A 27,877-nucleotide genomic window follows, 5' to 3' on the forward strand; every position below is an offset into this window, starting at 1 on the left:
CTCATTAACTTTTTGTTGGCAACTTTTCTTCCTTGAGTTAAGGGAATAGATAGTTCAGTATTTTAAACCCTGGACCCTTCCTATCAGTGTGTGTGTGTGTGTGTGTGTGGTACCCAAACTTAAGAATACCAGGGCCCACTTTGAAATCTGAAATGTGAAAATCTTCCGGGGCCCACCCAACCCTTTAATCACAATTCTGATCAACACACGAATAAGATGATGCATTTCCCTATATGTTTTTATTTCATTAACAGAGCATATTGTGAACTTGGGAATATGGCAAATGAATAATTCATCCACATACAAAAAAATATCAGTGTTTCCCCTAGAAAAAATGTCAGGCCTGGAGGGATTTCGAAACGTACCCAGACTGCATCGGTGGGGGCCGTCGCTGGCGACGCTAAACTTTTAGCTAACCTGTTCGCATCTATGTATGGCATCCCAAGTATTTTCATATTATTATGGGATGTGATGTGAACAGTTGTATTATGGGATGTGCGTTTCCCAGGCAATGACACACGACACGTTTTGGAACAGCGCTGCACGCTGGCACAATACTCCTAAAATCAAAATGCTTATTGTTTTGAATGATTTGACACCTTCTATTACTATCAACACCAGTATTGTTGTATTGTAATAATATGCCATAAAGGTTTATTGAAATTTTGGGGAGAGCAGGGGGGGGGGGGGGAATAAAAAAAAATGGTGGGAACACAACCAACAGATTCTGACTAATTAGATGAGCCACACGGTCAAACCCAGGGACGTCATCGGTATCCGCTGATAAAGGCTTTAAAATGGAATATCGACATCGGCCCGAAACGAACATTGCTGCTGACCGGCCGATATTATCCAATCCTGTAATTAGGATGAATCTTACAGTTTAGTTTGAAAGAAAACGTCACATAAATAAAATATGGCATGTTTGACATAAGCCAAGTCTTAGTAGATTTATTTTGCCCAGTGAAGGTGTCCATTTAGAAAAGCATAGTATCTCTGTCTGCATCTGCCAGTGGGCCGTCACCATCAGAGTAGGCAGAATAATGTGTTCATTCACTACAGGAGAGACTTCATGTTCTCCGAGATTAGCCGGGGGGAAGAGTGGGCATCATCGGCATCGGCCAAAAGAGTTGGAAAATATCGGCAAAGCAATCCCATATGGTGGATCCCTAGATCAGGTCAGGGTATCCTGGTCTCTCTGAGCCTCCATGGCTTTCTGCATCTTCTCCACCACCCAGACCGGCACAGAGAACGGCTTCATCTCCTCCATCTTCACGTCTGGACAGTCCCTACAAGAGAGACACACAGAGCAGGTTACCATGGCAACGACAAGAGAGACACACACACAGAGCCGTTACCATGGCAACAATAAAGAGAGACACACAGACCCGGTTACCATGGGGACTTTGGGTGGGATGATATATTCATCTAGACAAGTATAAATTACATTGATTGATATCGTATCAATGCAACGTGAATTGATATATATCATCCTTAAAGAGCATGGTGCAGGTTGGAGACCACATTACATTCATATGTGGGAGGGGCATAAAGCAATGCGATTTTCAACAATAATAATTAAAAAGAAAGCATCCCACATAGCTGCATCTAGACTGGTTTTAGTAAACCTGTGATGTCAGGCCAGCTGTGACATCCCCTGTTGCTGGGCTTGGCCCAGGTGGGCCATTATTTCCGTACTAATTATGAGCCCCAAATGTGAATTCATTAAAGAATTCAACCTGCACTGTGCTCTTTAAGATATGACTTGTAAATCCAAGGTGATGAAGTGTTGTAAATCTATCTTTTATATTTCTTTGTCTCCTGAGTCTTGATGGCACTGCTACACTGCATACTTACGCTAAGTCAAATTCCTGTAATCTGATTACCTAGCCTGATATTCAGACTGAATTATCAACTCGTACATCGGGTGACCAGATCCCAACAAAGCAAATGTGGGATGAGTATGTTTGTGTGGGACAATGTGGGACACGTTACCAATGTTGAGAAGAGCTGCAACTAACGATTATTTTCATTATCAATTAATATGTCCATTATTTTCTCACTATTCTATTACCGTAAATTCCGGACTATAAGCCGCGGCTTTTTTCCCGTTTTTTGGCCCCTGCGGCTTATATAACGGTGCGTCTTATCTATGGATTTTTTCAGAAAAAAAAAAAAAAAAAAAAAAAATCTCTCTTTTTTAGCACTCTTTCTAACTATAAATCCACTTCTGTTTTAATTTCCTCTCTTGCCCTCTTTTCACCACACCGCGGACACTGTGTGCACTGTCGAAATAAACAAAGGTGTTGTGTTATGTTGTTTTGTTGAAATGTTACGGTAATACGGTAAATGGGAGCTTCCTCAAACAGCCAACAATCCCCTCTGTGCGTGAACCCTTACATATGGTAATTACGGTAAGCAAAGTTCATCAGCCCGGAATCACAACAAGACAAGCAGTCTCTCTCTCACTTACCATGGGGAAGGTACGCAGAAAGTCACACGACGCAGCTTTCAAGCTGAAAGCAGTCGAACTCGCACTAAAAGAAACAAACAGAGCAGCAGCGCGTATCCTGGGCATCGATGAGTCAATGGTGAGACGTTGGAAGCAGCAGCAGCAGGAACTGTCTCAGTGTAATAAGACAAAAAAGTCCTTCAGAGGCCACAAAAGCAGATGGCCGGAACTTGAAGATTCCCTTGAGGACTGGGTGTTGACCCAGAGAGGAGACGGCCGAGACGTTTCCACGGTGCAGATCCGACTGAAGGCCAAAACAATCGCCACCGAGATGAAAATTGAACATTTCAGAGGTGGGCCATCTTGGTGCTACCGATTCATGAGACGAAAGGGACTGTCCGTCCGGGGGAGAACTACTGAACAACTCCCTCCCGACTACCAGGAGAAAATCACAAACTTCGGCGAATTCACACAAAGGAAGATCACGGAATATTATAGGAGTGTGAAAACATCCACAATCACCAACGGATTCCAAAATGCTGGACTGCTGCGGGATGAAAAGGATGACGCCGCCACAGTTGGCGCTGAGGGCCGTCAGAGGCTTCAGAGGCTGTTCGATGCCGACACTGATGAAGAGGAGTTCGTTGGTTTTGAGTGACAATGAAGGAGAGAGGAGAGTGGTTGACGAAGCCACCCTGAACCTGTTCGTTTCCGACACTGAAGATGAGGACTTTGGTGGTTTCAGTACGCAGGAAGAAGAGGAAGACGAGGATTAGTGACTTGACTTCTCTGGTTACAGGTTTGCTGCACATATACGGTAGCCTATTGTTGTGTGATTTTGTCTGGGGATTAGTGACCTGACTTTTGTTTTGTTTTGTTGAAATGTTAATAAATGGGAGCTTCCCCAAACAGCGATCTCTTTCCCGACATTCCTCTCTGTGCACGAACCCTTTCACATGGTAATTAAACATCAAAACACCCGCGGCTTATAGTCCGGTGCGGCTTATAGAAGAAAAAAATAGTCAATTTTGGTCCCGCGGCTTATAGACCGGTGCGTCTTATAGTCCGGAATTTACGGTAGTCGTTTGGTCTATAAAATGTCACAAAATGGTGAAAAATAACTTTGACTCGGAGCGAGGTTTTTACATCCAGACTAACAAGCAGCTGAATGCGACGTGAAATCACATTTCAACGTTAAGCGTCCTCTAGCAGTCGTGTGAATAACAGGCCAGTCTCAGAGTTTGGTGAAAGTATACCCTTGTGTGGGATTTGAACCTGGGGCCGCTGGCTTGACAGCCGCCTGTCGCCACTCGGCTACCAAGTTGTTGCGGTCCGTACCCCTAACCCACACCCTAACCGGAAATGATTTTTTAGAAGAAAAGTCACTTTTTCAACTTGCTTTTGGGCGGAAGTCGCATAGTACTTTTTCTCTGCCACTGAGGGGCGCTAGTCTAGCAGACGTAGTCGTATGGTCGTATTGCAGTGTATTTCAGTCAGTGGTACGACGTCATTGGTCGTATGAGTTGGAGGATATGTTGAATGTACGACTGTGACATCAGCAGGTCAGAGGTCGGGTCAGTCAGTCTTACTTATACTCATCACTGTGAGCAAGATCCTGGATGTCCTCTTCTATCAGCAGGTAGGCCTATACATACACATACACACACACACACACACACACACACACACACACACACACACACACACACACACACACACACACACACACACACACACACACACACACACACACACACACACACACGAACAAATGTAGGCAGGCAGGTTTATTAGTAGAGCACACAGAGTTGATGGAAAGCTTCAATAGATCAAAGTCGAGCACAGAAATAAAGTGACAGCTTCATGTAAAGAGAGAGGAAAATGCATGAGAGTGAAATCATCAAATCAAGTCGAATAGAGATATTTTACCCTCTAAAGAAACAGAATAAAGTGAAACATCTTTATGTACTGTAAAGAACAAGCAAAATGCATGACAGTCAACTCATCAAATCAGTCGGTGCCCAACTGGCATTGACTGAAAGATTGATTGTTGCAGAGGAGCAAGGCTCTAACCGTGAGCGGTGTATCCAGATGCTGGAGCTGTGACTGACTGATATGAAAAAGTCAAATGAACAGCTTTTAAAAGGTCCATTGCATAACTTCTAACTCTTACTGACACCGGTGGCCGTTAAGAGTAACTGCAGGCAGCATGTGCTCGAGCTGGCGTGCGTGCACCGTACTCGCACGCGCCCAACAATGACAGCACTTGCTGCTCATGTTTCAGTTTAAATAAACGTTTTGACATTTGAATGTTTTCTCACCATCTTCCCTCCTGTGGCTCTCATGTGCTGCCGCTCCGCCAGCCAGTGCTTATCTTGAGCATCTGCAGCATACTACACACACACACACACACACACACACACACACACACACACACACACACACGCACGCACACAGACACACACACCAGATTTATTAAACTACAAGTGTATCCATTATAATTAAAGACCTCATCAAGTCTAAATGTGTTAATTTTTTTATGTCTAAAAAGGAAAACTCTTGACTAGACGAGACTTGACTTGCAGTTGATCAGGAGAGAGGTGTTTTTACACTCCTCTCCTGAAGGGGGACCTGCTGTGCACACTGGAGGAAATCTGAAATTCAAAAGTAAGCCGGACGAGCGACATTTCGTCGCTGTGAAGCGGAGACCTCGCATCTCCAAAAAAGTTATTTTTTTACAAGGAAGGAAAATAGGATATTTACACATTTTGCATGTACAAATATTAATCACACCCCAGTATTTGTACATCCTTTAAAACGTGACTTTAGAGGGTCTTTAATATGCGTGTGTGTACCTTAAAAAGATCAGCATGTTTGATGTAGATGCGTCCTCTGGTCCCGCCCATTCCCAACGCCCTGCACAAAAAGACAACATAAACAACAAGATAACATAAACAACAAGATAACAAAAAGACAGCATAAACAAGACAACGTAAACAAGAAGACAACATAAACAACAAGACAAAGTCAACATTACAGTGTGACAAACGGAGACCAATCAATAGTCCCCCCCTTTGTTGGGGGACAGCTAGCAGTAACTCACTTGTTAGCAAGCTAATGTTAGCAGTAACTCACTTGTTAGCAAGCTAATGTTAGTAGTAACTCACTTGTTAGCAAGCTAATGTTAGCAGTAACTCACTTGTTAGCAAGCTAATGTTAGCAGTAACTCACTTGTTAGCAAGCTAACGTTCGCAGTAACTCACTTGTTGGCAAGCTAATGTTAGCAGTAACTCACTTGTTAGCAAGCTAATGTTAGCAGTAACTCACTTGTTAGCAAGCTAACGTTAGCAGTAACTCACTTGTTAGCAAGCTAATGTTAGCAGTAACTCACTTGTTAGCAAGCTAATGTTAGCAGTAACTCACTTGTTAGCAAGCTAACATTAGCAGTAACTCACTTGTTGGCTCGGGAGCCGAGGACAAACGTGCTGCTGCCACTCAGCCTGGCTGGATCCCACTGCAACATGCGCACACATCAGCACAATCCAAATACACACACAGGACCAATACATTAACTACAACAGTTATAGTACTAAATACTAGGGCTGTTGAAACTAATTTTGGTATTCAAAACTTGTGTATGCATGTGTGTATATATATATATATATATATATATATATATATATATATATATATATATATATAGTACACACAGTAATACACACAGTAGTACTGATTCTCTCATACGAACCTTTGGTCCTTCTCTTTTCACTGGATCTGATTTAGGCTTCACTCTGGGGAGAACAACACATGCATATATTTCTACTGTTCTACAGTGTATATAATGCATGTAATGTATATCATAATGCATGCAATGTATATGTCTGTGATGTATGTAATCTATATCATGTATGTCTATAATGTATGTAATGTTGTATATAATGTATATGTGTGTAATGCAGGGTGGGAATTACATGGAGGCCATAAGGCCATGGCCTCCATGGCCCCTCCTTCTGGCCGTGATGCCCTGAGATCCCTAAGGCCACTTTGGCAGTACCCTGCTAGCAGGGGTTTGGCAGTGCCCTGCTAGCAGGGGTTGTCCTCTAAAAGTTGAATAGATGAAATCATCAGTTGAGAGACCCGTGAGTCGATGGACATTCCTCAAGTCGAGCAGTCGTTTTTTCCATTTAAATTCTAATCTTAAATTTCATTTGTTAATTTGTTCTTGTTTAGATTTATTTAGCCATTAGTTTTTGAGAAATAGGCTAAAGAACTGTATAGCCTATCCCTAGGCATTAGAGATATAATTTCAAAGCAGTGGCAATGTCTTATTTTACACTGTTTCCTTTGTTTATTCATGTAGGCTACATGGTTTAATGTTTAAAAGGTGAAATAAAATAAAAACTTTAAGAGCTTAATTTAATTAAAAAATAAATAGATGTCTCCTGCCTGTCTCATTATTCAGACAAACCATCCGATAGCCTGACGTTGCCAATTCAAATCTTGCATGATCATATACAGTCTCCTATTGCTCAAAATATGTCCCCATCACTCTGTTGCATTGACTGTTGATATGGTCAAAATAATTAGTAAAGATATTCTATACATTTATTTATTTTTTATAGAATAGTCGCTTATTCGTATTGGACAGTCGAATTTGATTTGACTGGTATTGCAGTGCATTGGATGACTGTATTGCAATTGTCTATATTTAACACGTGTCCCTATCAAATAAATGAAATGAAATGGTAGGATTCTGAGTCGGACAGCCCTACATTTTAACACACATTTCAGAAAGATTGCCCTTCACTATGTCAGTAGAGCAATATAATAGAGTAATATGATGTAATGTACAGCAATTGAAAGCAATATGATGTAATGTGATAAAGAGCAGATACTCACTGGCTGGAGAAGGTCAAAGGTCGCTCATAGTTGACAGCTGGAACAGGGGGACGACCCTTCCTCTGCGCACACACACAGGCACAGGCACACACAGGCACACACGCACGCACATTAGACACGCACATAGTGATTTACACATCATCGCCCGGTCACTCCGGCTGAAATCGTGCTAATAATCATGTGTGTGTTACTGTACCTTCTTAGGAACTGGACTACCTCTCCGGCTCTCTTCATCAGCTGGTTTGCTGCGCTGAGAACACACAAACACACACACACACACACACACACACACACACACACACACAGAGCTTACCAAAATGAATGGTAGTCAATGGTACTGGCTGGCCTACCCCCATTAACATGAGCAAAAATGAAAAAGAATATAAAAAAAAAGCTTCCATACTGTGCACCTGGCGTAATCCTCCACAAGCCCTGAAATGCCAAGTTGACTTGAAAAGATGTCATTGTTTTTAGCTGAAATCTGCACTGTAGCAGGCTGCAGTAACCGCACCACACCTTCTTGCAGGGTAGGCTAGCCAGCACCACTGACTATCATTCATTGTGCTAAGCTAAATAGCGCTCACTATTTATCTACTACAGAGACAAGAAAGGCATCTATCTTCACCTCTTAGAAGATGGCAATTAGGCAAATCTTTCAAAAATGACGGCGTGTTGTTGCTTTAGATGTTAAAGACCCCCTAAAGTCATGTTTCAAGTTGTGTATAAAATACTCTACTGTGAATAATAATTTGTATCCGATGGTTTTTCCCACCAAAAAGGTTACATTACCTTGTTAAAATGCTTAAAATGACTTCCCCTCCTTCTCCCTCATTTATAAATCCAAAGCAACCAATCAGGGTTATCTAGAACATAACTAGCCAATCACAGCATACAACACGGGCTTTCAACACATTCTCACTCGTGACAAAGTGACGACAAGGGTTCCTGAACAATCTGCAGTCTATGACGAGTTGGGAGTAAGAATGTGTCGGGGCATCAACTGCCTGAATACTGGACAGGGATTGGCTCCAAGATTTGTGATGTCACGAATCTTGCTTGTTGAAAACGGCCTTTTCAGGGAGCTCTGAGAAACTTTCCACTTTCAGAAGATGATTGTGGAAACAGCCTTGTAACAGTACAACATGTTCTACATGTTCTAGGTAGAACCTGATAGGTCCAGAACGTTGTGAGGTTCCTACCTTGACGCTGACCTCTGAGCCCGGCCGGCCGCTCTTCCCCTCCACCTCTGGAAACAGCTGCTTGGCCTGATGACATCACACAGATGTCAGAGGTCACACTGGTGCAGTCTTTCCCATACATTGATCCTTTTGTGGTGGTACACCACATCAACATTTTGTGTCCACCACAACAGATGTTGACAGTTCGTTTCCCCCCCCTTGCTCAACTCCACCCTGCCCCGTTGTCTCTCTCTCTCTCACACACACAAACACACAGAACAAATTACTCATAGCCCCTCCTCTCTGCAACCAAGTTTCGCCATGTACACGCTACCAAGCTCAAATTCAACCCGATATTTTTCTTTATTTTGTCATTTTTAAGTCATAGACAACATGTTGTGTATATTTGATCTTTTTTCTTAATTCAGGTTATATTTCATATTTGTTCCATTTGTGTTTTTGTATTTGTAGTTATTTATAATGATTAAATCCCCAGTTAAGTTTACTGTTTCATTGCATTGATGTCATTTTGGACAATAAAGTTTATTGATGAGCTGTAAAATATCCTGCCTACATTACATCTCAAGTCATGTCAAGTCATATCTTTGTCAAGTGTTTGATATTTGAGGGATCGTTGCAAAAACATTGTGTAATATAATGTGTATATTTAATATAAGAATATCGGCCGATATATCGATATCGGAACTTTTTTACACCCTAATATCGGTATCGGCCTCAGCCTCAAACATCCAGTATCGGTCAGGCTCTAGTACAGTGTATGGTTGGCTTTAGGGTTAGGGTCAGAGGTCAGTCTTACGTGCTCCAGAAGGTTCCGGCAGGTGTCTCTGATCAGCTGATCCGTCTGTACCTCCTCTCCAACGTTCTCCTTCACGTTCTGAGCTGCTTTCTCAAAGAACTGCACAAAACATCAGAGAACATCACAGCTACATTACAGCTCTGTAAACGGCAGACTTTCTGGCCACTAGCGGGCGACAGAGACCACAGCACATTTTTAAACAAAGCACTGTACAGCTGCTGGACTACGGAGGCCCTTAAGGACAAACCCTGCATAAAGGCTAACAGCTAAGCATTTCAAGAACCCGTGGGAACCCGAGTTGCGGAGACATGGCCAGCTCTCTCGGTAGCTTTCGAGGTACTTCTGGGGTACGTGCACTTGCTTTTTTTTTTTAGCCGGGGCTGCCATGGTACCTCGTACGGCTATGATGTCATTGTTATGAGGTCATCACTGCCTCACCTTCTGGTACTTCCTGAACACGGCCATAATGTCATCATTGAAGCTGGGCTGGAGCACTGCCCTCAATAGATCCATGGACACCAGCGGGTCTGTGTAGCTAACACACACACACACACACACACACACACACACACACACACACACACACACACACACACACACACACTTTAATAACCACAGTGAGAGAGCAGAGACCAGTACAAAGTGGGCAGACAGCCCTCTGAGCATCGCTCGCCAGAACGTAAATTTAATTTCGGGCCCTGGAAGCAATGTTAAGAACCCAAGTAGTATATTAAAACATGGCACAAGGGTTAATTATCTTTGCTTCACTTAATTTTGACGCATCGACGGCACGTTATGCAAATCGACGCAATTAAAAAAGAAAAAGGACTTTTTGACAGGAGACACCTTTACAAACACATTGCTGAAGACATTTCTTGGTAAGAAATGTAGTCACATATTGGCCAGATATCTTACCAGAGTACAAACCAGTATAACCATCATAAACCAGTATTAATCAATAGAACCAGTAAACTGACCTGACGGTCATGTGAGAGCGGCGTCCACGTCTGTGGATCTGTCTGTGTTTAATCATCAGGTTCCATGGCTGCACGCACGCGCGCACACACACACACACACACACACACACACACACACACACACACACACACACACACACACACACACACACACACACACACACACACACACACACACACACACACACACATGTCAGGAGTGTTGGGGGTTCTATACCCTGGAGCAAGGCACTACTTTAAACTTCAAGGCTTTTATTTTGAAGGCTGTAGGATTGTGAACATTAGTGAGTCATTGATTAGATGATCAGTGTATGATCACAATCTAGTACAATCTGCATCATCAGAGCGAAGGGGGTGGGCACTGCCCACTGCTCCTTACTGACATGAGAGATCACTTTATTAACCTCTTGTCATAATAACAACAACAATAATAATAATAATAATAATAAGCGTAAGAATCATAAGAATAAATGGCGATAAATAGATAGATCGATAGTGTATTATAAGTGAATCCTCTGACTGGATAAAACCTAAAGCAGACCTGTCAGTCTAAACACATTTTAAGTTATGAATCAATGAGTCATTATTATCATATTAATACATTTTGTATTACGTTTGTTTACTGTAGGATGTTTTATATCACAATTAAAGCTAGCTAGCAGCTAGCTAACTAACGCTAGGCAGCTAGCAGCTGTGTCTCACCGGGATGTGCAGGTCCTCTGGCCCGATCGGGGCCATCCAGTCCCGGCTGCGGCCCTCGCTGCGGTGCGCTCCCATGCTAACCCGGTCCAGGCCGGGCCGACCCGAGTTAACTCCGGTAGCCAGGCTAACTAACAGCTGCGGCTAACAAAGATCACTAATCCGTCACACAGGGAGATGATGACGCAATCAGAATGTTCACAACTTCACCAAACACTATAAATAAATCAATAACCGGCTGATCCGATGTGATCAAATAAATCAGCGTTTTATACAGGAAAAGGATGTTGCTCCTAGGACCCAAATACGGCGCATGCGCAATTACGCGATGGGCAGGGCCATGTGAGAACTGAACCTTGAAAGCCGCCATGTTGGGAAGGTCAGTCTGCTGTGACCATGGATGTATAATATAATGTACGTTCATCCTAAGATTAGATAGTGAAGGATTTGAGAGCTAAATGGGGAAAATGGATTGATAACTAGATTATTTGTATTTATAGTTTTATTTGTCTTGTTTTTATGTATGTACTTTGTACTACGCTTTTTGCAACCCAAATTGCCCTTTTGGGACACTTAATAATCTTGAATCTTAAATCTTGAATCTTATGGATTGATAAAATAAGCATAAAGGGGGAGGGGGGGATTATTAAAGACATCAGACATTGCCTGCTCACACTGTAATTTTATCGTCACTATCTTCTCGCAGTCTTAAATGTAATCTGTGTATGTATGTGTGTATGTAGGTATTTATGCACACATGAATAGCAAAAGTGATGTCACTGTCCTTGGAAGAATGCCATCTGAAATGTTCTTTTTGACTAGGAAGAATTGAATTAGATATCTTGGCGACTGTAGCTCAGGAGGCAGAGCTGGTCGGACACTAATCGCTTTAGATAAAGGAGATCGGTGGTTCGATCCCCGGCTCCTCCAGTCTCCTGTCTGTATAGTCTGTCCAGTGTCCTCGGGCAAGATACTAAACCCCAAATTGCTCCCGATGGTTGTGCCAGCACCCTGTGGGGTAGCTTGCCGCCATTGGTGTATGTATGAATGTCTGTGTGAATGTACCTAGTACTGATTGTAAAGTGCTTTGGATAAAAGCGCTAGGCCTATATAAATGCAGGCCATTTGCCATTATCTGCAATAGACTACACCCAGTCTAGCTAGTAAATGTAAACTGCCACTTACACTTCTTTAGATATCTTAATGTAGATTTGTCTAGTACAATCAAAGCTGAAGATATCTCTATTTACCAATCTGACTGATAACATGTTGACTACGAGAAATTATACATCTAAAATGTAATGACATGTTAAAACGGCTTGCCATGGGAGCTGCAATTCAAATGTCAAAACAGGTTTGGTTTTTGTCAATTCCTGCAATTTTACAGCAAAGGGGTCACATAAAACGTAATAAATTGCATTGCAAGTTTTGAGAAAAGACGTTGCAAAATCAAGCATTTCTCATCACAAGCACAAAAACACATGGTTCCACCTGCGGTACAGAAACAGTGTGCAGAATGCTGTAGTAATACAGTCTTTAACCCAGTTTATTAAAACACAGTCAGATACATGTTGGACAGTTTTACTGGAGAGTGAAGCTGCAGACAGGACCGACACTATTTACATTCTCCTAAAAACAACATGGCTGCCACTTCCTTACCAAGCAGCATGACCACACCGCGAGGGCGCGTTATGGATCCCACGCCTCTTCTAGGTAAGACCCGCCCTACTCTACCTCTGATTGGGTTGGGTTTAGGCATGAGGATTGATGATTGGTTGGGGTTAGGGGAAGAATATCAGGGTAAGCCAAAATCACAGGCACAGTAGGGCGGGGCTTTAATTAGACCAACGCCGCGAGGACCCGCTAAAAATAACATGGCTACCGCTTCCTGGCCAAGCCGCACTGCCACACAGGACCCACACCGAAACGATCGTTTTGTTCCACAGTTACACAAATAATGTTGTCGTTGTTAGCATCTTAACTTTTCCACATCTAGTGAAGAAAAACGATGGGGGGGAAAGAAAACAAAAATCCAAAATGGAGGCCAGCAGAGCAGTGTGTGGCCATGCGGCTCGGACGGGAAGTCTCAACCTCTAACACATTCAGGATTACACAGAGTCTGAGAGGAGCATGCACAATGAACCCAAATAACTCAAAACAAAAACAAATCAGTTACCACAAAATAAACAAAACAAGAGAACAAGAAAGAATTATAAAAATAAATGGGAGGAGTATTTTTGCTGGTTAGACGTCAGCAGTACTGATGCATACACGGTTCTACTTTTACATACAAGATATATATCTTCTTAATAATAACACTTTGGTTTAGTTCAAAACAAACTATCTCATAAGCTGTATCATACAGGAACAGATTTTCATCTTTTAAAAAATTATGTTAAATTAACTCAAATAAAAAAGCATGGAGGAACAGTGAAACGTACAATTAATTTCTGTTTTTCATCAGAGCTCGATCCAATAGCGTAGGAGGAAAATAACAACATACTTCATAGCACTTTACTGTACAATATCTACAGGAGCTGCTGGTGACAGACATATGACTTTAACCAATCAGGGTTGGACAGCTTTCAGAAAACAGCCAGTGTGATGTTGAGGCCCCGCCCCCATCGCAGTTACAGGAAGTTATTTTACCAAATCATTTGATACCTTTTTGGGGGGAAGTGAAAAATTCCAAATGAAAGTTTTATAGAGTGCCAAAGTCACACCCTCTTCTGCATTCAGCATACGAACCAAGGGATTTCATCCACCATTCATTTTTCCATTTATATTTCATAAAATCCTTATAAAAATAGTTTTACTTGGTCAGACCAAGCAATTCAGCCAGTGTTGTAGTCAAGTCACTATATCTCGAGTCCTCAGTGTTCGAGGCACAAAGGCCATGAGTGAAATAAGAGGATTTGGAGCCTCCAAATAAATAACTTTACTTTCCAAAAAGAAAAAAAGAAAAAGAAAAAAGAATGACATGAAAAAGATAAATTATTCACTTTTTTAACAAACATTTGAAGTCGTCATATAGTATGCCTCCCTAATGTTATGCTGATTGTCTAAACAGAGAAGGAGAGAGACGAGCGAGCGAGCACAGTTACAGATATGTAACTGCCAGCCTGGTGTCTCACGTTACACCAGTGGAGTAAATAGCCGTTTACACATTTTCATATAGGATAACAATAGGAATAAGGCACATCAGATCATAAATCAGACCTCCTGTGTCAAGAATCAGGCCATTAGTGGTTCCATCATCTGCCATGCATAATGGTTGCATAAAATACCATAGCTGCTTTGAAGGGGCAATAATACTGTTAGTGAGTACTACTATTAGCCTACTCAATTATTACTGCAATTATTATCTTTTAAATTACTGACTTATTCTAGAAACATCATATATTAATGACTGAGAAATGTTACAGTACACTTAGTGGAATTATTGAATGATCATAGAAACGTGCATTCAGGAGAGGGCGCGAGACAGAGAGAGATAGAGACTGACAGAGACAGAGCGAGAGAGGATGCGAGACAGAGAGAGATAGAGACTGACAGAGACGGCGCGAGACAGAGATAGAGACTGACAGAGACAGAGCGAGAGAGGGTGCGAGACAGAGAGACACAGAGACATAGCAAGAGACATGTCTCCAACTTCCGAGTCTGAATGCATGAATGGTCGAGTCACATGTCCTGAAGACTAGACTCGAGTACTACAACAACTGGATTCAGCTATATTTGGAGAACATTTCACTCGTGCCAAAAATGAAAAATAAAAATGGCCTGAGTGAAATGTTCTATGGGCTCGCCCGATTCTAAATATAGCTGAATCGCTTGATTTGACCAAGTGAAACCATTTTTATGAGGGTTTTTTGAAAATGAATGGTGGATGAAATCCCTTGGTTCACATGCTGAACGCGGAAGAGGACGTGACTACTTTTTAACAGCAGTCAGTCACCTCCTGTCTGAAGACATCAGGTCACACAGTCATACCTTGTTCAAAACAACCACTTCCCACTTCCAATTGAATGCTTAGTCCAATTCGGAATTACAGGTCAGAAATCTGAAGCTTGGAAATTATACTAGAATAGACCTGTAATTCCGAGTTGGGACAACTTGGAGCTTGTTTTTTCAGAGTCCCGAGTTGTCTTGAACGCAATGATGTCGTAGGAAGTCGGAAATCTCAGAGTTCAAACTTCCCAGGTGTTTTGAATGCACCATCATTCCAGTAGAGGGCAGAAGGGGGTTAATAATAGTTGAGTGTTTTGAGGATCACCTCTCAAACGACAACACGGGGTGGAGGAGGGAGCGCTTCTTTATTATAAGCTGCGTACCCTCCTACTTCTCATCAGGAGCTTGTGTCTCCTTCAGCTCGGTACAGACGGTTAGTTAGGTGTGTGATCTGGCTGATCAAACCACTTCCTGGAGGTGCGCTGTGGGCAGAGCTTCTGGTCTATATTGTACAGAGGCCTGCAGGGGGCAGCACTCAGGCCTCTCTCACCAAAACACTGCAGCATTAGTGTGTTCTAGAGCAGGGGTTCCCAAACTTTTGTGACCAAGTACCACTATGTACCAAACCAAAATTCCCAGCGACCACTTCCAATGCGTATAACCCATCTCCCCCCGGAAAATAAACGTGGATGATTTGATGATCAGAAAGGCTCAACAACTTAAGGCTATTGGTTCAAAATGGAAACGCACACACGCACACCTACCAACATTAGGCTGTGAAAAAGAGGACCCATTTGAAGATGTTTTTTCCCTCACCAAATTTAGCCTAACTTTGAAGTGTCATTTAGCCACCTTCCTGACAAGCTAGCTTGACATGGTAACAATCAATGCTTTAGGACAGGTCTTATAGTTTCATATGATACCAGAAATGTCACTCTGGCTTTAAAACTGAGTCCGTTACAGCCTCTGAAAGAAAATTTGAAAAATTGTGATATTTCCTGAATATCGTGATATTTTCGAAAATCAGCACAAGCCGGCTACTCCTCAGAGTTCATGGGTATATGTAAAAACTGTTGTCTATAGATATATATTTTTTAAATGCTATTCTACCGGACTACCATGCGGAGCCCCGTGGACCACGGACCACAGTTTGGGAACCAATGTTCTAGAGCGTTAGCATTTTGTACAGAACAGACTGCAGCGTTAGCGTGTTGTAGAGTGTTAGCATGTTGTAAACTGCAGCGTTAGCGTGTTGTCTTGTTTCCACTGAGGAAAGCTCTGATATGGATTCTACCACAGTCCAACTTCTCTAACTGACAGAGGCAATCAGAGAAAATCGAAAAAGTCCTATTAGAAACTATAGCTGCCTAATCAACCAATCACCAACACTTCTCAGTTTGAGGATCAATCAAAAGTTAATCATAATAATCATGAGTGAAAAAGGTTATTGCTGTAGCTTCTGCTCAGTCACGTTTAGCTGCTTCAAACTACATTTTGCTGCGTAGTAATAAACATAACTCTTATTGGCCGGTGCTGTGTGTTGCCTAGCAACATTAGCAACAAAATACAGTTCCAGGAGGTTAAATCTGAATCACTGGAGGCTTAAAAAAGCTCCACATGCCTCAAGTCAACATCAAAGCTTCGACCAATCACAAGAACTGAGGCCACTGCAGACGAACCCGCAAGCCACGAACCAGAAAGCTGACAGCAGAAAGCAACAGAACAGAACGCAGTAGAAAGTGGACACTCCGGTCTGCCCCCTGCTGGCAGAGCAGCATGGCAGAACATGGAGATGTGCTACCGGTGCTGGTGAGGGACAATCCAAACACAAAGCTGACTGGCTGGCATGTAAACACAAGTGATGGAGGACTGCAGCATAACAGCTAGGAACTACCTTAAACGCTTTAACAGTTCTCTACAGAATGCAGAAGCCACGCCCCCTCCTCTACAGAACGCAGAAGTGCCGCCCCTTCTCTACACGGCACTCATCTTGTCTCTGGGGCTGCTGCTGCTACTGCTGCTACTGTTGTTGTTGTTGTTGTTGTTGTTGTTGTCGTGGCTACCGGGACACTCCTCGCTCTGCGTCCTCTCAGCAGCTGTTTTGGAGGCGGAGTCTTTGTCTCCTGTGGCTGTGGGGGCGGGGGCAGCAGAGGAAAGTGAGGAGTCTCTGTCTCCTGTTGTGGCTGTGGGGGCGGGGCCAGCGGCTGTGGGGGCGGGGCCAGCAGCAGAGTTGCGGGAGGAGGAGGCGCGGTATGCCGCGGTTAGCTCAGCCAGGCGCTCCGGCGTGGGTGCCCACTTGGCGAAGCCCGCGTCGTTCTGCAGGAAGAGCACCGCAGTACCATGCACCGCCTTGTAGTACATCTCCTCCCTGCAGGCACAAAGGACTGTGTCAGTGTAAGAGCCACTAGATGGCAGCAGAGTGTTTTGCAACAGCTTGAGTTTCCTCATGTTATACTTATGACTTCTTCTGTAGTGTTTTATGGCAGTTGGCATCCTTTATGTTGCATTACCGCCATTGCTCTACATTCTGTCCCTCCTCTTCCCTCTCTCAACTTCGCACTCCCGCCTCTTATTATGACATCATCAGTGTCTACGACTGTCATAAATAACTGATGACATCACAATTCGAGTGACATCACTGATGTCTATCATTGCTGATGCGTCCGTCTGTGTCTGTTCCCTCCTCGTTGATGTGTTGTTATGCTGTCACAATGGCTGTCAGAAGGCCTAAAAACCAAATATCGCCATAGTGCCCCCCCTACTACCATTATAATAGACCCTTTTTATGTTTGTAAACAGCGATTACATATTTTGTGGGCGGAGCCAAACTGGTTGCAGAAAGTTACAACTAGCGTTTCAGCCGTCATAGAAACCTGTAAGATCCGGATGCCTCCTCCACGTATTTTAAAGCTTTGCCAGCAACAGTCAGGTTACCTTCCACAAATAAGATAACTCTTTCAATGGGGGTAAGGTTTCCTGACCCCTACTCACTGTCAGGATGGGTCTAGGATCCAACTACATCGCCAGACATAATCCTAGTGGGAATGTCCAGCATCTACACGGCACAAGACATCTTTTTCCTGTATTCCGGGGATCTCTCAGTTTCGGCTTCACTTGCTTCCTCAGAGTTTTGGATACCGCGATGCGTGCGCAACGACATCATCATCGAGGGCTGATGATGAAAGGTGCAATTGGAGACAGCGACAAACCTTAAAGTGTAACTTACCCCCAAAACACTTTTTTTCAGCTTTTAACCAATATGACTTTGGAGGTGGTGTGTGAAGAATTCTGGTCAAAATTTCCACATTTGAGTCTGGAAAACCAAAACAGACGCTGATTTGAAGAGAGGTGTTTTGCACCGAGCTGAAGTTAGTTTTAGGTTGGATATTCAACAACCATTCCGTCTGTCGAATATCCAACCTAAAGTTAGCTTCATTTTTGCTTCTCTCAAACGGGTTAATTTGGCTATATTCTTCATTGCAGTGGCCGATTACCCGCTGTACATTAAACTACACTTCTGCTCAAGCACTCACAACTCTCTACTCCTTTAGCAATTTTCTCACTAATCCCACAGTGCTTTACTGTACCTGCTTTTGAGATCTGCAATGAGTTTGCTCCCCCCCCTCTCTCTCCCCCCCCCCCCTCTCTCTCTCTTCACACATCCTCGTCTGCAACTCCAGAAACGAATATAAACCGAACTACTACGCGTCTGCAGCTGTCCGTATCCGCCTCAACTCGGGAGTATATCTACAGCAGGGCTTTAGACTGAAGAGACAAGGCCAGAACGTAGCCTTATATAGCCCAACCGCTCATCCCACCAGAGTCATGTGACTGTGCCATCTAGTGGTCATTGTGGTCACTACTCTGTATGTTATTGTTATTACTGCGTATGTTATTGTTATTACTGCATACGTTGTAACTATACAGTTATTACTATTGGCTGCTGTAGACCAGTACTCGTGCTGTATAATCTGTAGTGCAAAATGGTAGTACTTGTAACTCTTACAGAGGTCTTGGGTACCCGAGCGGTACTTGTACTTGTAGGCTCAGTAGGTGTTAAGTTTAAGTTAAGTTAAATACTTCGCGCTCTTAGGCCGGTAGGCTCAGCAGGTGTTAAGTTGAGTTAAGTAAACTGGAAGGGGGTGTTAAGTTAAGTTACCTTTTACAGAGGTGTTGGGTACCGGAGCGGTACTCGTGCTCGTAGGCCGGTAGGCTCAGCAGGTGGCGTAGGAAGCGGCTGGCCTCCATGCGGCTCAGGGCCGGGGTCAGGGGGTCACGCCACTCGGGCACAAACACCATGAAGGAGAGGGGCTCACTGGACCGCTGCAGGAGCTCCTACACACACACACACACACACACACACACACACACACACACACACACACACACAACACACACAGTCTGTAAATGTGTATAATAACTCAGTTCTGATTGGCTGAGGGACTGCAATAATCTGACAATAGGAGTACCGCAGGGATGATGTATTTTCGTAGGCCAACCCGGAAGTTGGTCAGAGTGAAATGTTCTATGGTCTCTCCTGATTCTAAATAAAGCTGAATCACTTGGTCTGACCAAGTAAAACTATTTTTTATAAGCACTTTTTGAAACATCTCTCTCAGGTCTCTCACCTCAAAGTGCGTCACCATGGCGTCCATCAGCTCCTCACAGAATGGAGGATTGGCTTCAAACGATCCGCTGAGCGGACAGAAACTCAGGAACGGACTGAGGCACACAGAGACACTGCTTTACTAATACACTCAGATTTACTCACATCTACCAATCCTAGAAGAACATTGCCTAGGTGAGCATGGCAGCGTACGTCTGTGACCGATACCACACGGCACAGGCACAGGCTTTTATGTGGTTTTAGGTCTGGCTCTTAGGTGCTTTTACCTCTGGCTCTTAGGTGGTTTTACGTCTGGCTCTTATGTGGTTTTAGGTCTGGCTCTTAGGTGGTTTTATGTATAAAATATGAATGAAAAAATTAATACTATAAAATGTGTCCCTCACAAACAACAAAGAAAACATAATCTTGCAATGAAATATGTTTGAAAAGTTTTATAGCATTTATGAGATTGATCTAATTATCTATTAGAAAACACTCACTTTAGTAAACGTAAACACACCTAACGTTATCTTTACGACTCTGCCTGCACAGCCGTAGCGAGCCCCCTCCCCCGACTCCCGAGTGCTCGGCTTTCTACGGTGGCGCAAGGCACTCTGGGTATTATGGTGACATGGTTCGGCTTAGTAGCTACCGTTCACCCTGTCGTCGTCTGCTGTCCGTCACATTGGTAGAGATAGAGGTTGCCGTTGCCCCCGCTCTTCAGTTTGTAATCCGTATAACATTAGTCCGGCTCAAATAAATACGGGCGGCCATCGAATTCAAATGCATCATCCATATTCTCGAAATCAGATAAATATTCAGCCAAACCTTACAAAATAATTCAGCTACGCTATCTGTTACCCCAAACAAACATGGCAGCTCCCAGTCCCAGCTAATAAAGCTTGTGTTAGTGCAGTAGGGGCATGTGGGAAAAGCGGCTGCCAACTGAAGTGATCTTGGTGGTCTATAATGCACCAATTTCAAAGATTTCGGTTCAGAATCAGAATCAGAATCACTTTTATTGCCACAGTATGCAAGTTACATACGAGGAATTTGTCTTAGTGTCTGTATGCAGCGTAGCGGTTACATCAATATACAGGGATAAGAAGTAGGAAGATAACTAATGGCAATCGCAATCAAATCGAATCAAATCGAGTCAATATATACAATATACCGTAAATTTCGGACTATAAGCCGCGGCTTTTCCCCCGTTTTTTGGCCCTGCGGCTTATATAACGGTGCGGCTTATCTATGGATTTTTTCAAAAAAAAAAAAAAAACGGAATTCTCTCTTTTTTTTAGCACTCTTTCTAACTATAAATCCACTTCTGTTTTAATTTCCTCTCTTGCCCTCTTTTCACCACACCGCGGACACTGTGTGCACTGTAAAAAAAAACACAGGTGGTGTTGTGTTATGTTGTTTTGTTGAAATGTTAATAAATGGGAGCTTCCTCAAACAGCCATCTCTTTCCCGACAATCCCCTCTGTGCATGAACCCTTACATATGGTAATTAAACATTAAAACACAAAAAAAAAAAAAAAAAAAAAAAAAAAAAAAAAAACATTAAAACACCTGCGGCTTATAGTCCGGTGCGGCTTATATATGTAACAAACAGGCAATTTTGCTGCTGCGGCTTATACTCCGGTGCGGCTTATAGTGCGGAAATTACGGTACTTTATTTTTAATTTAATTTAAACTTTATATACACATTACATATACTTCACATTAGTTAAACATAAAAAAAACATGAAAATAGGGTCCAAGTAAAAAAACACTGAAATTCGTAACTAGTACATACTGACACTAGTTAGCAGGGGGTATATATACTACATACTAGTTATTATATACTGACACTAGTTAGCAGGGGGTATACTACATACTAGTTAGTATATACTGACACTAGTTAGCAGGGGGTATACTACATACTAGTTAGTATATACTGACACTAGTTAGCAGGGGGTATACACTACATACTAGTTAGTATATACTGACACTAGTTAGCAGGGGGTATACTACATACTAGTTAGTATATACTGACACTAGTTAGCAGGGGGTATACTACATACTAGTTAGTATATACTGACACTAGTTAGCAGGCGGTATACTACATACTAGTTAGTATATACTGACACTAGTTAGCAGGGGGTATACTACATACTAGTTAGTATATACTGACACTAGTTAGCAGGGGGTATACTACATACTAGTTAGTATATACTGACACTAGTTAGCAGGGGATATACTACATACTAGTTAGTATATACTGACACTAGTTAGCAGGGGGTATACTACATACTAGAGCTGCCGAAAATAATCGATTCAGAGATGCATCGCGATGCTTAATAGGACGATTCTGAATCGATTAACAAATATCAAAAATCGATTATTTAATTTTTATTTTTTTTATAATCAAATCAAATAGAATGTAAGTACATGCAGTTGTTTATTTTAATTATGGTTCATAATACAATGCAATTCCAAATGCACTTTTATTTTAAAAGTAGCCACACAGTGAGAAAAAAGAAAGTGAGAAAAAATAAATCATGTATTGCGGAAAAAGTGATGCATCGATTTAAGATGCATCGTATAATTGAATCGAATCGAATCGTAGACTTGTATAATCGAATCGTGAGATCAGTGAAGATGCACAGCTCTACTACATACTAGTTATTATATACTGACACTAGTTAGCAGGGGGTATACTACATACTAGTTAGTATATACTGACACTAGTTAGCAGGGGGTATACTACATACTAGTTATTATATACTGACACTAGTTAGCAGGGGGTATACTACATACTAGTTAGTATATACTGACACTAGTTAGCAGGGGGTATACTACATACTAGTTAGTATATACTGACACTAGTTAGCAGGGGGTATACTACATACTAGTTAGTATATACTGACACTAGTTAGCAGGGGGTATACTACATACTAGTTAGTATATACTGACACTAGTTAGCAGGGGGTATACTACATACTAGTTAGTATATACTGACACTAGTTAGCAGGGGGTATACTACATACTAGTTAGTATATACTGACACTAGTTAGCAGGGGGTATATATACTACATACTAGTTAGTATATACTGACACTAGTTAGCAGGGGGTATACTACATACTAGTTAGTATATACTGACACTAGTTAGCAGGGGGTATACTACATACTAGTTAGTATATATACTGTCACTAGTTATCAGGCAGGTGGACTCACCCTCTGGAGCCGAAGAAGCCGTCAATGTCGGGGAAGGCGGAGCAGAACTGTTTGAAGTAGCAGTTGAGTGGCGAGGCGAAACACTCAAAGGAAACGCCGAAGTGCCGGTTCACCGCCTCGAACACAGAGACCGGGAGCGCCCCCTGCAGACCACTGCCCTCATTCACCCCACTGCCAAACATCACCTGATTCCACACACACACACACACACAGCTGTTAACACACTGACTCACTACACACAGATGGGTCTGTCAGACAGACAGATGGATCAGACAAACAGACGGGTACCTGGTATCTCTTCAGGAGGCACCAGACTCTGGACAGGAACTTGTCAAAACGAGGATCGTCTATACAGCTGTACCGATACAACAACTCCTACAGAGAGAGAGAGAGACAGCGGTATTAGATCATCTATACAGCTGTACCGATACAACTCCTACAGAGAGAGAGAGAGACAGAGGATCATCTATACAGCTGTACCGATACAACAACTCCTACAGAGAGAGAGAGAGACAGCGGTATTAGATCGTCTATACAGCTGTACCGATACAACTCCTACAGAGAGAGAGAGAGAGAGACAGCGGTATTAGAGCTTATATTGGGCCCAAGAAAACAAACCCGACACGAGTGACATTGTCTTCGTAAGTTGGCCGTTTATAAGTAAACTAAGGCCACGTTTAGACGACAATGGTCTCTGCATAAAAAGGCAAACTGTTCAAACTGCGTTCTGGCCTTTGGTTCTGCATTCATATACACAGCATTTTGCATTTTGCGAGAACAATTTGCGTGCAGACTGAAGCTGCAAATGTCAGCACCAACTCCGAGCAGCATCAAGTCAGCCAGAATAAAACGGAAACTTCCAGTTAGAACTTTCATAATAATGGCAGTTAAATAAAGTAATAGCCTTACTGATGCACGTTGTAATGTTTTGTGTGTGATCCGAAATACACAGAAAACATACAAATTGGAGGAATATCTGCTGCTTCGGAAAGTCAATTTTCACCCGTAGTGAGTCGACTGTTCCGTTTTTACCCAGTAATAAATTATTGTTTTTATTTTAAAAACGTTTAGCTTCCGGTATTCTGTCCATTTCTAGCGAGACTGATGTAGCTTCATAGGAGTAAACTTTAAATGAATCATAGTAGTAGAAGTCAGTACTGGTGATACACTGCTGCAGATTGGTCCTATCAAAAGGACCTGTTTTCGCAGCCCCATGGCAGAGGAAGTCTTTGTATCTGGCCGTGAGTTTGAGGGTCTTTAATATGCGCGAACGAGTAGTTAATATGCACAACCGTTAGCAGCAGGCACTTATCGTCCATTATGTGTTTTTAGCAACTCGATATCAGACTCTAGTAGTAGTAGCAGTAGTAGTAGTAGTAGTAGTAGTAGCAGTAGTAGTACTAGCAGCAGTACTAACCAGTTTACTGAAGTGACCTCTGTTGATCTTGACCATCTCTCCTTTGAAGCGCAGGCAGGCCGCGTCGTTCTCAAAGTGCAGCTCGACCCGAGGCTGGGGCTGGGGGGGGGAGGGCAGGAGCAACCGCACCGGGTAACAATACACCAACCGCTGCTGCTCAGGGGGCGGGGCCACGGGCTCTGACATGCACACACATGCACGCAGACACATGCGCACACGCACAGACACACATGCACGCGCGCACACACACGTACGCACAGACACACAAACACACATTAGATTTTTCTTTTTTTTTGTCGATATCCAACACGCCAATATTTCCAACTCTTTTGGCTGATGCCGATAATCATCATCATGACATGATTTCATCACTGAATTTATATAGCCTCAGCCAGGAAGGATGACATCACATCATTAGGTAATCACCTAATTCAAAAAATCCATCTCTGTCAGGTCTCTTTACACCGCCTGAAAGATTCAGCCCGATCGCACGTCAAACAGCAGAGCTGTGGCCGGCCGGAATTCTGCTGAAACAAACATTGCCCACTTGCTCCGTTTTAATATAGATAATTAGATCAAGGACAGGTCATACTGTTAACAGTATTAACGCTTTTATATGGTATGCCATGATCTGATGTCCACTATACTTGAGTTTATGTGATTTCTTTGATATTTAACGTTAACCAGATACTTTAACAGCGTCCTGACTCAATAACGTTACACCCTCTTGGCAGAGGTCTGCACTCCGACTGAGGGCATTGCCCTTAATTGCCTCGTCAAACTGACGGTGAAAAAAGTTTGCTCGTCACAAAATAACACTCGTTTGACTTGAGGGAATATAATTATGTTACCATCACATTCGCTAACCTGACGCTCTTCGAACAAGTCGGGATGTCTTTTGGCACAATGTTTGGCCAAGTTGGACGTGTTGCTCCCTTCGCCTGCGTAGTTTTGAAACATCGTTTACAGACGGGCTACATTGTGTCCATAATTCCATATTTTGCTCCGTTCATCTGCTTTATCCACAAGTTGTGGATGTTTGAGAGGCGGAAAAAAAACTGTTTACACGCCCACGGCAAGGAGTTGAAGGCAAAGTCATGACCCACCCTCCTCTGCCTCTGATTGGCTAGACTCATTCCTTTCGTCGATTGGATAGATTATCGCCACAGGGTGAAGTAGGATTCACAACACAGGATCATGCTTAGATATTGCATGGACACCATTTAATTAACAGACGTCAACGCATTTTTGCATAGTTTTAAATGTCAAATCGTGCCAGCGTATTTTGTTGTCCAAATGCGTGCCTGCTACGCAAAATGAGTACAGCGGCATGCCGATATCATCGAGCATCCCGAGACTGTGTGTGTGTGTGTGTGTGTGTGTGTGTGTGTGTGTGTGTGTGTGTGTGTGGAGGCCTACCTGCAGGCCGGTCGGGCAGCAGGGCGAGGTGTGATGTGCGGAGCCTGCGGCTGTACTCGGCTGAGATGGTGAAGATCTTGGAGCAGATTCCCTCCACAGAGTCTTTAGCTACAGCTGCTACATGAGGACCACACTGCTGTCTGAGATGTTCCAGACGGTCCTACACACACACACACACACACACACACACACACACACACACACACACACACACACACACACACACACACACACACACACACACACACACACACACACACACACACGTATAAGCAGGAACCCTGAAGTTATGTTCAATACCCTTTAAGATAAGATAACTGTATTGTCATTGTAGGCGAGCGTAGACGAGACATTTCTAGCTGCGACCAGCAGCTGAGTAAGTTACTCTGTTGGTCGGGGAGTCGGTCCACAAAAGGTTCACCGCCCTTTAGCGGGCACAGTTTGTGCCCTAGGAGGCTGAGATCGGGCATGGAGGTCAAGTGTGTGTGTGTGTGTGTGTGTGTGTGTGTGTGTGTGTGTGTGTGTGTTCATGCCAGTTGGCTGATACTGTACATGAAGGGGAAGGGGCAGCACCAACGGCAGAGCTTATACCCAAAGCCTACTTCTGTTTAGTCAGACTAGGTGAAAAGAAGCGGCTGGTGAGGTGACTGCACATGTACCGGAGGAGGGAGCATGTGCTAGTCTACAACTCCACAGCAGGGAGGGTTGAACAAGTACAATTGGGAAGAGAAAACAGGAGTAAAATCTGAAAAAAGTGAAATAAATGAGTCAAAACCATATAAAACTATATAAAACCCTGGTGTGCCGTCACCCACTGATTTGTGGACTCCCGTTTCCAGTTTGCCATTTTGGCCGTACGCTCCGGTCACATGACATAGTACACGTCAGGCACGCAGACGCAAAACGGAGAATAACAGGATTGAATTGAATAGATTGGCCCCATTGATCCAGCTGTTTGAGTGAGTCTGGGAGGTGGTACCATGTAGTCCTCCTTGCTGTTTGAGTGAGTATGGGAGGTGGTACCATGTAGTCCTCCTTGCTGGCGGAGTGGTCTCTGCGCAGCCAGCTCATGGTGTCCTCGGCGTTCCACTTCACCACCTTCCTGCTCTCAGGACTCGCATTCCTACAGGGGTCAGAGGTCACAGAGGTCAACATCTGTCCTACAGTCATCAGAGGTCACAGGTCAACATCTGTCCTACAGTCATCAGAGGTCACAGGTCAACATCTGTCCTACAGTCATCAGAGGTCACAGGTCAACATCTGTCCTACAGTCATCAGAGGTCACAGGTCAACATCTGTCCTACAGTCATCAGAGGTCACAGGTCAACATCTGTCCTACAGTGGTCAGATGTCAACATCTACCGACCCCTGTAGGACAGATGTTGATCTCCGACCCGTCAGAGGTCAACATCTGTCCTACAGGGGTCACAGGTCAACATCTGTCCTACTATTGGCCGATCCCGAGATGAGCTCTGCAATTGGTTCCTACCTGGAGTCGATCATCTTCTTGGCGGCTTCAGCGTATTTAAACAGCAGCTTCCTGGCCTCCTCCTTGTACTTGATACGAGACAACCTGCACACACACACGTGAAAATGCGTTACATTTCATTACACAGTAACAAATATAATATTGCATATCTGCTACAATGAAACAACTGAAAATGAAAGAAGACTGCAGTCAGTTTAGCTGCAACATACAGTAACTCGTCCTCACCTACCTGCTACTTAAAGCCCCAATCATTAAGATTTTTGACATTTTTTATTGTAATATAACAGCTATTTAGTCACAGGACATGGTAGATTGACTTTTAATAGGGAGACCCTCGTCTTAATTTATCCCACACCGCCCTCCATTGGCCAGCACTGGGACTAAGCAGTTTGCTGTCAGCGTCCCGTGTCAATAACATAGAAAAAAGAAAAGCATGCGCGCATGCGCTGTACAGCGTAAGCGCTGTGTTCATGAAAACGAGGAAGTAACTCGATTCGGATTTGCTAAGAAAATAACGTTTCACGGAACTATGGATTATTATTTCATCACGTGGTGAGTACCCGATGTCACAACATGTACATAGAGCTTCTGGCGCTGTGTTTTGTTGACTTTGAACGGCGATATCGTTATCGATACTAATGCACGCAGAGGGCACAGTTGGAAATCTTACTGAATGGGGCTTTAAAAACATCAACACAAAAACATGTGCTGGGTTAGTTTCCATCGATTTTCAACAGAGAGCCAAAGTGGACGTCA

At 43.2% G+C, this 27,877-nt stretch overlaps 2 protein-coding genes across 2 annotated transcripts in view; both read right to left on the reverse strand.

Annotated features, from left to right (window-relative positions):
* Window positions 1–278: 278 nt before the first annotated feature.
* LOC310798594 (deoxynucleotidyltransferase terminal-interacting protein 1-like) lies at window positions 279–11,292 on the reverse strand. The gene is made up of 13 exons (XM_083661134.1): window positions 11,026–11,292; window positions 10,324–10,391; window positions 9,785–9,881; window positions 9,347–9,445; window positions 8,551–8,616; window positions 7,548–7,601; window positions 7,352–7,413; window positions 6,201–6,243; window positions 5,908–5,966; window positions 5,308–5,368; window positions 4,774–4,845; window positions 4,042–4,097; window positions 279–1,289 (listed from the first exon to the last, which is right to left on the reverse strand). The coding sequence occupies exons 1-13, from the start codon at window positions 11,098–11,100 to the stop codon at window positions 1,175–1,177; spliced, it is 927 nt and encodes a 308-aa protein (XP_083517260.1). The 5' UTR covers window positions 11,101–11,292; the 3' UTR covers window positions 279–1,174.
* A 2,620-nt stretch (window positions 11,293–13,912) lies between these two features.
* Window positions 13,913–27,877, reverse strand: part of pcif1 (phosphorylated CTD interacting factor 1) — a 29,352-nt gene continuing 15,387 nt past the window's right edge. The window contains exons 8-16 of the mRNA XM_083660760.1: window positions 27,122–27,205; window positions 26,656–26,755; window positions 25,633–25,792; window positions 24,214–24,392; window positions 23,085–23,171; window positions 22,797–22,981; window positions 19,599–19,692; window positions 19,130–19,305; window positions 13,913–17,338 (exon numbers count right to left, since the gene is read on the reverse strand). Of these exons, the coding sequence (XP_083516886.1) occupies window positions 16,945–17,338; window positions 19,130–19,305; window positions 19,599–19,692; window positions 22,797–22,981; window positions 23,085–23,171; window positions 24,214–24,392; window positions 25,633–25,792; window positions 26,656–26,755; window positions 27,122–27,205 (1,459 nt within the window). The 3' untranslated portion in view covers window positions 13,913–16,944. The remainder of the gene's footprint in view (window positions 17,339–19,129; window positions 19,306–19,598; window positions 19,693–22,796; window positions 22,982–23,084; window positions 23,172–24,213; window positions 24,393–25,632; window positions 25,793–26,655; window positions 26,756–27,121; window positions 27,206–27,877) is intronic.

Source organism: Poromitra crassiceps (assembly GCF_964638095.1).
Source record: "Poromitra crassiceps genome assembly, chromosome: 25".
Lineage (NCBI taxonomy): Eukaryota > Metazoa > Chordata > Actinopteri > Beryciformes > Melamphaidae > Poromitra > Poromitra crassiceps.